This window comes from Littorina saxatilis, linkage group LG4 (genome assembly GCF_037325665.1).
Source record: "Littorina saxatilis isolate snail1 linkage group LG4, US_GU_Lsax_2.0, whole genome shotgun sequence".
In the NCBI taxonomy this organism is placed as follows: domain Eukaryota; kingdom Metazoa; phylum Mollusca; class Gastropoda; order Littorinimorpha; family Littorinidae; genus Littorina; species Littorina saxatilis.
This window is the reverse complement of record NC_090248.1, coordinates 66,068,900-66,081,971: the sequence shown is the minus strand read 5'-3', so window position 1 is coordinate 66,081,971 and position 13,072 is coordinate 66,068,900. Positions and strand designations below refer to the sequence as shown.

The window sequence follows — 13,072 nt, the reverse complement described above, 5'->3', positions numbered from 1 at the left end:
TGCAGCTTTCAAAGATTATAGCTAAAGCTGTTTTTATTGACAATGATTAAAGAAGTCATATTTAAAAGATAATGGCTAACTTTTCTTTCATTTGCTAGTTGTTCTGTGTAAATGAATGCAAATGCGCTAGTACGCTATCATACAGGAACAAACACAACTCACAATGTAGGTTCCCTCCACTGTATTATACAGGTATGACAAACATACACACAAATACACACAATCATGAACATAAATGTTAGGTATTCAAAAATTGGGTACTCACAGGTTTGGATGCAAAAACAAAGCGAGATTACAATCCCGTGCACAATTTTACTAACAAAACCCTCTACCCTTCACTTATGTAGAGAAATACACAAACAGTCCGTGAACTCACAGGCACACGATATTTACTTTATTTACTGGTATTGACTCACGGCTCGTGTGTAGTCAGAAAAAACAGTTACAGTTCATATTCCGGCAGACTCAAATCACTGTCTGCTCTGCCTACAAAACACTCATTATATCTTATGTACTTAGATCTTATAGACATATTTTAACTCTGTTCATACACAGAATTACACAGTGTCTATGGCCGTTCACTAGGAAATGTATCTGAATACTAATTCCTTTCACTGGCGACCTCGGTCTACTCAGTTCCTTTCGTCCTGTGACCTCTATGGTCCAACTATACGGACAACCATAACCTTGCAATAACTTCGCGAAATCCAGTCGAATTTCAGCTATGCTGGTCTAGAGTTACGATACTTCGGCGGCTTCTCAGATCCTTCACACTTGTCATCTGGCCACTATCTCCCTCTCAGGCCGGTTATACGACGCACTGCACAACTTAAATAGCGGACATCTTGTCTTAGATATCTGTCTGCTATGTTTACAGTGTTAGTCGATTCAACTTATGCGATAAACACTCTAGCGATATTCGAATGCTTATTCCATTTACCTGTGAAGTGCTTTCCTGTCGCATCTATCCGGGCTTCCTTCCTCCCGGCCGATTACTTGGACAACCCCTCAATGTCCAAGGACAGTGGAAAAGTGTAAAAATACCCTAGTTGCGATTTACAACGTCAGCTACTCCCGGTCAGTGAGCTGAACTCACAGTGCGTGCAACACACTTTGCTATGTCACGCTATATCTCTGGTTAGCGCTCTAAAAGCGTGGAGGATATCACTGTCAAACTTTGCCTGTTACAGTGTTATTCGTGATTTCCTTCACATTCTGATCAGTCAGGAAGACAGAACTTTAGGCCGTAATATCAAACTTGTACAAAGAATGAAATTACCATTATTTGGGCAATGTCTTGTTGATTTGGCAACCTTTTCCTTCATTTACTAGTTGTAAATCAGTCTGGAAGACAGAACTTTAGGCCGTAATATCAAACGTGTACAAAGAATGAAATTACCATTGTTTGGGCAATGTCTTGTTGATTTGGCAACCTTTTCCTTCATTTACTAGTTGTAAATCAGTCTGGAAGACAGAACTTTAGGCTGTAATATCAAACTTTTACAAAGAATTAAATTACCATTGTTGGGCAATGTTTTGTTGGTTTGATTGTGGAGTTAGTTGTTGCACTGAATGAATCCCCAAAATGTTCACTTTTCTTCCAATATGTGATGTCACTTTTTCAGGGTTAGTTTGAAAGGTAGCCTTATGTTGCTGAAAAAATGTCTGCACAAGGAAATTTGCTTCCGTGTGTATAAGCCAAGACAATAATGTGTTTTTCTACACTTTCAAAGAAAAGGATTATGCAGTAACTTGTTCTTTATTGTGTGCATGTGTTTTTCAGACACGCAAAGCCCTGGTGCAGAACACTCCGGACGTGCCCAAGCGAACCATGTCGCGGTGGTCTCCCCTCAGACGGCAGAGAGCTCCCTTTGAAGATGAAGTTTCCATGTGTACAAAGAGGGTCACCCCGCCTAACTGAAGGGACATTGAATAGTGGAATACAATATGCAACAGTCCTGGAAAGCGTATGTTTGATGCACCTACTGAAAAAATGTGAAGACTGAAGGGGATATTCCTTGCATGAGAACTGGATTGAACAGTAGTACTATATTTGACGGACTACAAGCCGCGACTTTAAATTTTTTTTTCGCATTGCGGCTTATAAAAAGATGCGGCTAAAACGTTACCTAAACTTGAATTGCATTCACCTAATGGAAGTCGCCGCGGATTTTCATTTCGCTCGATTAGCGATTACCGGTACTTTATTAGCTCTCTACTCGGTTACAAATTGTGTGTGTGGCATTTTTCTTCAAACTTTTTCACTTTTCTTCTTTGTTTCACATGTTTATTCTCGGAGCCGATTTCGCCAAATACCGTACTTTCGTTTGCCTGGTTGTTTTGATTGATTGACACGATCTGATTATATTTTTTTCGGCGGCGACTAATATAGTGACGCGGCCTATACGTGGCTCGCCCCAATTTTTTTTGTTTAAGTCGGGGGTGCGGCTTATAAAACGGTGCGTCTTGTAATCCGTCAAATTCGGTATTTGTTACGTGCACATTAGCTTCTACTTCTAGTCCTAGTTTATAGCGAGCCAAAATTTGAGATCAGGTTTCAAAAGAAAGGGAGCTTTAAAATGGAGATAATTGTACAGATGTTATGTTATAAAAAGATGCGGCTAAAACGTTGTGAAGAGAAAATCTGAGAAAGGAAAGTCTTTAATGATGGGATTCTTAAATGGGTTTTGTTTGTTTTTGAAATGGGTGTTCCAATGTACAGAAGAAACAATAAATGCTAGAGGCCTTCACACTAGATTTCCAATTTTAATTTGACTTCATTTACACTTTGCACCCCCCGCGGGTTAGGGGGAAGAATTTACCTGATGCTCCCCAGCATGTCGTAAGAGGCGACTAACGGATTCTGTTTCTCCTTTTACCCTTGTTAAGTGTTTCTTGTATAGAATATAGTCAATTTTTGTAAAGATTTTAGTCAAGCAGTATGTAAGAAATGTTAAGTCCTTTGTACTGGAAACTTGCATTCTCCCAGTAAGGTCATATATTGTACTACGTTGCAAGCCCCTGGAGCAAATTTTTGATTAGTGCTTTTGTGAACAAGAAACAATTGACAAGTGGCTCTATCCCATCTCCGCCCTTTCCCCGTCGCGATATAACCTTCGTGGTTGAAAACGACGTTAAACACCAAATAAAGAAAGAAAGAATTTACACTTTGCGGGTGAGGTGTTAGTGTTGTACATTGATTTTGTTGGTTGTTAATGGTACACCCTTGTTAGCATTTTGGTTTAAATTAATAGCCTGATGTTCAGTTTTCACAGGTATTCTCACCACCCCCACCCACCCTGCCATCAAACGGGATCTGAACATGAACGTTTACTTTCTGTGGGATGAAAAAACAACCCACCCTTCTAGGCTATTGCAATGTTAGAGAGCAGTATTTGTATGCTAGTCTTTTTTTAGCTTTTACTTTTGTAGCAATATTAGACATTAGACATATTCGTAGCAAGAATAGTAATGACTTGAGGGCCGGGCAAACTTAGGCTGTGCAGGTGGTCACACCTTACATTACACCTTGTGAATCTCTTGTGCAGAGCCTTGCGTGTGGGCTTATTATAAAATCTTGTTGTTTTCATTACTTCTCCCCTCATAAGCTCGGCAGAATTGACCAATCAGAAGAGGGGAGGCGGTGACGCCCTCTGCTGGGGGCAGCGAGGTGCGTGACTTCAAACAAGATGGCAGACTTTGGTTTGGTTCTCTTCCTCGCAATTTTGCTAACTTATGGTCTTATGTAGAAATCATGAAGCACTCTGGACCTCATCATTTGAGTGTTTCTTCAAGAATAACATAAATAATGTGTATCCACAAGTGCAGGTGGCCATTTACACCTAAACACAAACGCACACGTCACTGCTAGCTTTCCACTGGGAGGAAGTGACCCGAATTTCCCAACGATGGATAAGATATAGTGGCTGTCTATTCTGATAAATTGTGTATGTAGTGCGGAGCCATAGTGAACCGCGTTATGAACAATTTCACAAGCACGTGGCCACTCTGCAAAATACCACGCGATGAAAACATGTCATTAGGCGATTCATAAGCCGTATGACATAACATGTGTGGCCACTTCTTTGGTCACAAGACAATAATTATTGTAGGTGTGTTTGCTCAGAAAGTATGAATCCTTTCACTGACATGTATCACTGTGTGCTGTGTCCTGTGATATTATATGAATGTACTTGTAGTTGCTTCCTTGATTGAATTGCTACAAACATTGTGTGGTGTTATTCACCACCTTGTGGAATATATTTTTAACAACATATGGAAAATCGGGGTTTTTTTTTTACAATCTATGGGAAATATAAAGTTTTTACCTTTACCAGGAAAAAATGCACGATTGTAACTGCTGATTTGTTTTTGCCGGTGACTCCACGTTTACTGACTATGGAGTAGTTGTGCAGAAAAAGGATTGTGTAGTTAGTGATAGTATTTTGAAGTCATTGTTTAATTATTATCATACTTTTTGTCCTCTGTTCGTGCATTTTTTGGAACTGTTCCTGGTGTGCTGAATCAGCATATTTTTGTTGTCACTCTGCCTGTATTTCTTCCAAGCATTGTTTTAACCAGTCTGCAAAAACAATAATTTGATGTTTGTGTTTGCATACCCCATTGCAGTTATCCAGTATTTTTTTCTCATGGTTTGGGGGTTGCGGACAATTGTTGTGATATGCATGTTGATTTAAAGATGCAACTGTTCCATTTCTCTGCGTCTTATTCTACATTACCCAATGTAAACAAAAAAAGTTCTGAAGTACGATATTCAATTTTTTTAATTGTCATCACAATTGTGCAAGAACGATATACAACTGACAAACTAGCATAACAATATGTTGACTTTGACTTCAAGTTGTTCTCAATACCGATAAACATTCACAACACAGAATGTTCACTGGCGCTGGAAGTGAGGATAAAAAAGACAATTAAGTACATGTACTCATGAAAACAAACTTATTGTAATTGTCATGTATGTAATATAATTTCACTGATGTAATTTCTGCTCATCTCAGGAGAGATGCACATGCACGTGTGTACCATTCAGTGTAGAATAAACATTACAGATCATTTTACCCCCCGCGGGTTAGGGGGAAGAATTTACCCGATGCTCCCCAGCATGTCGTAAGAGGCGACTAACGGATTCTGTTTCTCTTTTTACCCTTGTTAAGTGTTTCTTGTATAGAATATAGTCAATTTTTGTAAAGATTTTAGTCAAGCAGTATGTAAGAAATGTTAAGTCCTTTGTACTGGAAACTTACATTCTCCCAGTAAGGTAATACATTGTACTACGTTGCAAGGCCCTGGAGCAAATTTTTGATTAGTGCTTTTGTGAACAAGAAACGATTGACAAGTGGCTCTATCCCATCTCCGCCTTTCCCCGTCGCGATATAACCTTCGTGGTTGAAAACGATGTTAAACACCAAATAAAGAAAGAAAGAAAGACGTATTTTTGCATTTTATTTGTTCTTGTATATAAAAGATAAATAAATAACTAACAGCTACAATGTATCATCAAAAGCAAACCCAAAGCAACAACAACACAAGAAAAACTCAACTTCAAATATGATGGTAAAGAACAATTTGTCCAGAAGAGAAGTACTGTATGAATGTTCAAACATCACTTCAACAAACATGGTGCTTCAAGACTATCATGCATTGCCTTCCCATTAAAGAAGTTTAATCCTTCTGTCTAAGACCATTTGTTTAGATCATAAGATTCTTTTCCTCTGGCTCCTTCTCGGCTGTGTTTCAATCAGTTCCATCTGCCAAAATAACAATGATAAATGTTGGACATTGCATGCAATCAGTTAATGGTGACAGAGCTGTAGTTATGTTATGTCACTAGGCTGGAGATGCCGGAAAATCGGTGTTTTCCGTTGTATTTGATATAAAAGTTGTAACTGTACCTGGCTGTGCTGGAAGGACCTCTGTGAAAGGGTGCTCTCCATGCAGGGGGTGCTCAGCATATCCAACGGATCATTTCCCACTGCACAAGAGAATGAAAGCAAACACAAATAGGCGAGCTTAGATGTCGTTGTGCACAGTGTGTCATGTTCTCTGTGTGTTTTAAAAACTCCTCAACCCTCGTCATGCAATAGACCTTTTCCGGAAATACCTCTGTCAGGATTTTCAGCGGTCTGGCGGAGTAAGAGCCCCTTTACCTCGGACACGCTTTTCCCAACATTTGGAGTATGTTCCATGCTCCTGATCGACTTTAACCTGCGATCGGGAAAAACAACTAACTATGATGTGTATGCTGTGCAGCTAAATGTGATACCATTTTCTTTCAAAAATAGAATCATCGGATCCATGAATTGCCACGGATGGCTTGCTGATAAATGGAAGTGTTCACTAGGCCCGTGTGTTTTCCTAAACACATCGTGACATGACCTCGATCAAAACAGGTTGTGAGGCGATCACTACGTGCCAGCGAGCATTTCCGCAACAAATGTGAACTTTGATGAACTCATGAATGCTGATTTTCGAAAGAAAAGGGTATCATACATGTATTGTGTGCGCACTGCATAACATACACATTAGAGTTAGTTGTTTGTCCTGATCACAGGCTAAACTGCTGATCCGAAGCGTGGAACCGGCTCCGGATGTTGTGAAATGCTGTCGGACAGTGTCCGAGGTAAAGGGTTTCTTACTCTTCCAGACCGCTGAAAATCCTGACAAGTTATTTTCAAACATTGTCTGTTGTAAGCATGACATACATGCAAACGCAGTCTGTCCACAGATGAAACTGCTAACTGGAGGGAACTAAATCAGTGAACGTTTTCATACAACCAAAACTATCATGATCCAGTGATAGAAGACAAAATTTGTGTTTGTGCCTGCATGTCTGTCTGCATGTATACTTCAGGCATGGGAATTGAACAAAGTAAAAAAGGCTGAACATTTGTAAGTAATGGCAAAGTCGACGGCGCACAGCGCCTAGCCCTGCTAGGGAGGTTCAGGGGCATGCCCCCCCCATTTTTGCCTCCCCCATTTATTTTTTCGGCGGACACTTTTGCTTTTTCGGCGGAACCACAAAAAATTTCGGCGGAAATTTACCTTTTGGTGGACAATTCTCATGCCTGATACTTGTGTGCCTGTGTAAAATTATCACTCAAGAGAAATGAGGTAGCTAAAGGCAGTCATTTTTGCTTTCAAACTTCACAGGCAGCAGTTCAAACTTACATGGCTGCCTGACTCTGTTTGGTGTGGAAGAGGACGTAGTTTGCCAACGACTTCGTCGCACCACCACGAGTTCACTGTCCACAGTCACAGAGACTGCTGGGGATGATCGACAACTTGCCGTGGAGGCCTGAAAATAAACACCAGCACCACACCTAGGATAAAGTAACCCTTTCTCTTTCTTGAAACTGCAAGAAACAGATTGTAATTTACTCATTCAAACTTTATTCAAATGCCAGTAAAAAATGGGATTAGGCTAATGAAAAAAAAGTTTGTCCTTCACACAAAGGCATGCCAGGACACATGTACAGTGGTACATCAAAGTGACTGCTACTTACATTTGGAGAATAGAACTGGTTGCTCTGCTCTTGCCGCCGCCTCTGAACCTGAAGGCTAGAACAAAAACCAGAGATCAAGACCTATCATTCCACTCGTATGCTCTGCATTGCCTATGTTGCACACTAAGTCAACTTACTCATCTCATCTCGTGTGTGTGTGTGTGTGTTCAAAAAGGTAAGTGGAACGTGTACGTATTTCAGTGCATTCTATTGACTGAATGGTTAATTACACTTCAGCGTTCTTGTTTTGTAGTCATTTGTAGAGCGGCGCTAGGTTTATTTCAACAGATAGACTATTACAAAAAGGAACTGTCTGTGATCTGTGCAGTAAGATCACTCAGCATGGTGTGACAAGAATATTCAGAAGTCAAATGCACAGCCAAGACATGGAGTAAACTGTAACTGTAGTTGCATACCTTCCTTAATTTTGCTTTGGTGCAAACACACACACACAAACCAACAAAAGCATGCATGCATGCACACACACGCACACACACACACACACAATGTAATTACCCCTCAAAGTGCCACCAGTTCCTTTGTGGGCTCTTTTCCTGCGAAAAGTCATAAATCATCATTCTTTCTTCGCGTCTTGTAGATACGGGCTTCTTCGCTGTTTGAACAACAGACACCTGGCATGGTGGACTGTTGACAGTCTCCACGTTCCTCTTATTCTTTGCCTTCTTTGCACTGCGTTTCTTTTTGCCAAATCCAGAGGCAGACGTTTTTCTCTTCTTTGCCTGTTTAGCTTTGCAGCAAGGTTCTTCAGGAAGGGGTTCTTCAGCAGGAGGAGGCCCAAAGATGACCTCTGGGTCTGTCTCTGACAGGCCACTCTTCACGCTGGTTAAAGATGAAGTGTTGGTGGGGTGCGGCTGGGGAAGAACAGCAACCACTGGCGAGGGTTTAGCCCTGGTGAACAGGGTGGATCTGTCCAGGTCTGACATCGGTGAGATCAGCGCCGTATCTTTTCTGCGCTGGAGCTGGTACCCTGTCGTCTTCGGGGCGTAGCTTGTGGCTGAAGTGAAGGTCTGTGAAGACAGGGTTGGTGGGAGAGAGGCGGAGAAAGGCTTGCAGGCTGCGCTAGGGACTGAGGTGGAAGACTCCTGGAGTTTCATCTCTTTCTGGATTCTCTTGACCTCCTCAACGTGCTTCTTGTGCATCTCCTCCAGCTGGTGCTTTAGGTCGGCGTGGTACTCCTCAAACACCGGCACAGTCCGGGGCGTCACTGGATCCTCGTCACCGTCCTTGTCCTGAAGTCGACGTTCTGCAGCAGATTCTATCTCTGTGGTCACGTCAGCCATGAGCGTCTTGTGAAGGCTGTTCAGCTGCTGCTGCTGCTTCTGTAGCTGGCTGCCAAGCATATCCTGGATGTTCTTCTCCGTGGTTTTGCTCTGCCTCTGTATGGCAGACTGCAGGTCTTTCTTCATGCTTGCCACGATGGTGGTGACGGCTGCTGTACCTCCTCCCCCTTGTCTGCTGCTGTTGCCTGCAGATTCAGTGAGAGCCTTTTCAAACAGTTTCTCCATGTCCTGGCTGCAGGCTGCACTGGTCTCTGCCAGCTGGTCCTGAAGGCTGCTCATCCAGTCCTGTTCCTGCTTCTGTAGGTCCTTCCCAACGCTGGCTATATCCTTCTGCAACCTGGTGGCATTCAATATGTAGGTAAACTTTGTGTGTGCATTTGCAGGGGTGCTATTTTTAGGGGGTTGATTGCTTATTGTTTGGTTAGGATCAAAGGTCAAACAAATTATTTATGTTTTTTTTTCTTCAGGCATATTTCTATAATGTTTCAAGGCATGGTTCTTTAATGGTTCAAAGATTTCAGCAATGTGTGTTCAGCAATGTGACTTCAAGGATGTTCAGTTTCAGGTTTGTATAGCCCTATCATCCCTGCATTTGACCACATTTAATTACACATTAACATGTTTCCATTTGAAACTTCGAGGTCATCATCGTGGATTGACGCCCGACCGGAGCGAAGCGACGGAGGGCTTCAATTAGACTTTGGGAGGGCGTCAATCCATGATGAAGACCGAGAAGTTTCAAATGGAAGCATGTTAATGTTATTGTAATTCAATCTGACGACGATCTCTTTCCTGCTTTCATGCGATGGTAAACAGACAGAATTGGTTCTGTTCTGTTCACACACTACTTTTAGTCCACCTACCTGCAAGGGTCAAGTCTCAAGAAATATGTCTCTGTATTCCTATCTTATCACTCTGCTCCTGTTTTGTTTTCTTTCACATACATTTTCCCTTCTTTTTTGACGGGTTTCTGGACAGCAAACTCTAAAACAAATTTTTTTCATCACAAAAGCGATCTTTGGAATTGACTGACGTAGTCCGGAAGAATTCATGCATCAACTTACGTCACGTATTCGACGTCATTACTTCGCATACCTTATGGTCTCGGTATTTCTTTGGCCTTCATATTTCCTACTTGTAAAATGACCCTCAAAGCTAACCGAGACTAGTTGAGACTGTATCAATGCGCCTCGCCAGCAGGTGCTTAATGGCTTTTTTAGCGAGTGGTTATCGACAATTAATGACCGGTAATTTTTAATGAGTTGGGGAATTCTGACCAATCATAGGATCTGTTTCATTAAAACACCAACTTGATTGAATTACAATAAACATTAATGTTCATTCTGTTCATGTACTGTTTCCAGGCCTAAGAATTAAATGCATAATTAAGCTGTTATATTTGTCCCAGCATTCCTTTCATAAAATGAAATGAGTTGCAAAAACAAAGGCAGCCAAGCCTACTGGCTTTTCACAAATTATGTTCAAAATGAAAGTTATCCATCCTGAATTCCAACTTACAGCTGAACAAGATAATGACCACAGTTACTCTAGGCACCTTTGATGTAACACTTTGATGTAACACAAACCTTCCAGATACTTAGTACAGTCGAAGCCACTTTGAGGACCCCTAAATTTTAGACTTCCCCTCCCTCTCAAGACCTTCCCTTTCAGATTTTCTGTTAATAAAGCTATAGACCTGTTTACCCCCATAAGTGTTTTGGAGTAATGCTCAGCCCCAAAAATAGTAATCCTGGCACAAAAATAGTAATCATCCAGCATTCGTCGCCAATTACAACGCCGCGGCACATGACAACTGTGTCTGCGAAACGCAATCATGCACATATATCCATCATTTACAAACAAAACACATCAGTCAGTTTTTGTAGTCATCATAATTTCAAAGAAGATCACATCAAAAGCACATGCATCACTGATTCTTTTTCTTTTGCTCGTAGTAGGCCTTTTTCCTTTTTTTAAGCGCTTCTTTACTGAACTTGCGCTTGCCGAATGATCGAGTGAGGGCGAGGCTTCACCACTAGAATAAGGCTCTCCAGCGTCTCATCAGACAGACATGATCTCTGGTCAGTCCTGTGCTTTTTCACCCCATTTTGCCATTGAAAAAAACAATGCCAAACATGTGAATTGATAAAAAAAATAATAAAAAATAATAAAAAAAAATTTAAAAAAATTTTTTATTTATGAAAATCAGTCTTAACACGGATAGCGGAATGGCGTATTTTTTGCAGAAAATCGTAATAAATTACGCCAAAATCGTAAGGGTAAACAGGTCTGAAGCTATAATGTCTGTAAATCTACCTACATTTTGATAATCCCTCTCTTTTAAGACCTTATTTGCTCAGATTTGTGTCCCCCCCCACCACGTAGCGGCCTAACTCTACCTGTCCCAAGATGGGCCAATTTAGTCCTTAGAGGATGTAAAAATCAACTAGTCAGTCAGATTTGTGAAGATGTTGAAAGGTAGGTTTCACTGTACCGTTTTTCCATGTCTTTGATCAGTCTCTGGTTGAAGGTTTTCCATTCATTATACTGCTTGGCGTGTGCTGTCATCGTGTCTTTGTACTGGTTCAGCTGGTGACTCTGCTGCTCTGATGCCTCTCGTGTCACCTCAAGGATCTCCTGCACACACACACAAAACAGGGCCATTTCATTTCATTTTATTTACTCTCTTATCCCAATGCTGGGAAATTTGGGTAGGTTCCTCCCAGTGTAAAGCTAGCAGCAACAGAGTCGCGCTACCCAGGTGTGTGCATGTTTAGGTGAAATCAGCCACCTGCACTTATGGCAGAATGACCGAGGTCTTTTACATGCCACTGTGGTGACACAGGGATGAGACATGGATACCATCTCTGAGTCGGCACATGAAGTTGACCCATGTCCGTCCCTGCTGGGATTTGAACCTGTGACTTTAGGATCACAATTCCAGTGCTCTACCATCTGAGCTACCCGGCCATGGTAAGTCACAGTATGATGTTTTCTAACACAATTACAGACCATAGGCTCAGTCTTATAAATTTTATGGTCAGTCTGACTTTAACATAAGCTCTGCTGTCAAAATTGAAACTCAGAAGTTAAAACCCATCTCTGTGATGATAATAAGTATTGTTTTATTGCTGGAACTGTATCATCAGTCTGACTTTTACAGAAGCTCTGCTGTCAAAATTGAAACCCAGAAGAAGTTAAAACCCATCTCTGTGATGATAATAAGTATTGTTTTATTGCTGGAACTCTATCGTCAGTCTGACTTTTACAGAAGCTCTGCTGTCAAAATTGAAACCCAGAATAAGTTAAAACCCATCTCTGTGATGATAATAAGTGTTGTTTTATTGCTGGAACTGTATCGTCAGTCTGACTTTAACAGAAGCTCTGCTGTCAAAATTTAAACCCAGGTGAAGTTAAAACCTTTCTCTGTGATGATGATAAATGTTGTTTTACGCCTTCACGGTGAAACCATTATAGGGGCATGTAATTCCTGGGTGTAACACCGACTTTAGATATTACATACCCACTCTTCTCTGTCTGGTTTCAGTCATTTCTAAAGTATGCACATGCATGCGCATGTGCAGGTGTGTGTGTGTTACTTGACTTCTAGATACAGCACCACTAGCAGTATTGGAGTAAGAGAGTAATTACATTATCATGTTGTTTCTGAGCTTTCAACACCTCTTCTGTAATTAATATGTTTGTATCCGATATGCACTCTTTTGATTTCAGTGATATCTTTATGAGGTAAAAAAAAAAAAAAGTTGTTACACACTAGTGAATTGTCTCCCTTGATGCACAAAGCTCACCATATTCAATTAATGGTTGAGCTGTTGTTTGTTTGATGTTCAGACCTGATAAAATCTTTATTTTCTCCACAAAATTAAACGGTTTTGCTTGTGGGCAGGTGTGTGTGTTTGTGTGTTTCATGACTGCTGGACACACCACTATAGAAGTATAATTATACTGTAGTAAGAGGGTTCGACTCATACACACAATCATCATGTTGTTTCCGGGCTTGCAATACTGTACCACTTCTCTAATTTACATTTATGTGGTAGATATGAACTGTAGTAACACCACTGATAACTTGAATGTGTGTATTTTTGACTCACATGCGAAGCAAAAGTGAGTCTATGTACTCACCCGAGTCGTCCGTCCGTCCGTCCGTCCGTCCGTCCGGACGTCCGTCCGGACGTCCGTCCGTCCGGCCGTCCGGAAAACTTTAACGTTGGATATTTCTTG

General features: G+C 41.2%; 2 protein-coding genes across 5 annotated transcripts in view; one reads left to right on the top strand and one right to left on the bottom strand.

Annotated features, from left to right (window-relative positions):
- The window catches only part of LOC138965401 (G2 and S phase-expressed protein 1-like), a 33,041-nt gene extending 28,721 nt beyond the window's left edge, over nucleotides 1-4,320 (top strand). For all 4 annotated transcript variants that reach the window (XM_070337541.1, XM_070337540.1, XM_070337539.1 and 1 more), the window contains one exon: nucleotides 1,784-4,320. In XM_070337541.1, the coding sequence (XP_070193642.1) occupies nucleotides 1,784-1,921 (138 nt within the window). In that variant the 3' untranslated portion in view covers nucleotides 1,922-4,320. The remainder of the gene's footprint in view (nucleotides 1-1,783) is intronic.
- An 828-nt stretch (nucleotides 4,321-5,148) lies between these two features.
- LOC138965400 (kinectin-like) overlaps nucleotides 5,149-13,072 on the bottom strand; it is a 14,371-nt gene continuing 6,447 nt past the window's right edge. Inside the window, exons 8-13 of the mRNA XM_070337537.1 lie at nucleotides 11,322-11,464; nucleotides 8,043-9,164; nucleotides 7,527-7,581; nucleotides 7,192-7,318; nucleotides 5,916-5,995; nucleotides 5,149-5,771 (exon numbers count right to left, since the gene is read on the bottom strand). Coding sequence (XP_070193638.1) covers nucleotides 5,718-5,771; nucleotides 5,916-5,995; nucleotides 7,192-7,318; nucleotides 7,527-7,581; nucleotides 8,043-9,164; nucleotides 11,322-11,464 — 1,581 coding nt within the window. The 3' untranslated portion in view covers nucleotides 5,149-5,717. The remainder of the gene's footprint in view (nucleotides 5,772-5,915; nucleotides 5,996-7,191; nucleotides 7,319-7,526; nucleotides 7,582-8,042; nucleotides 9,165-11,321; nucleotides 11,465-13,072) is intronic.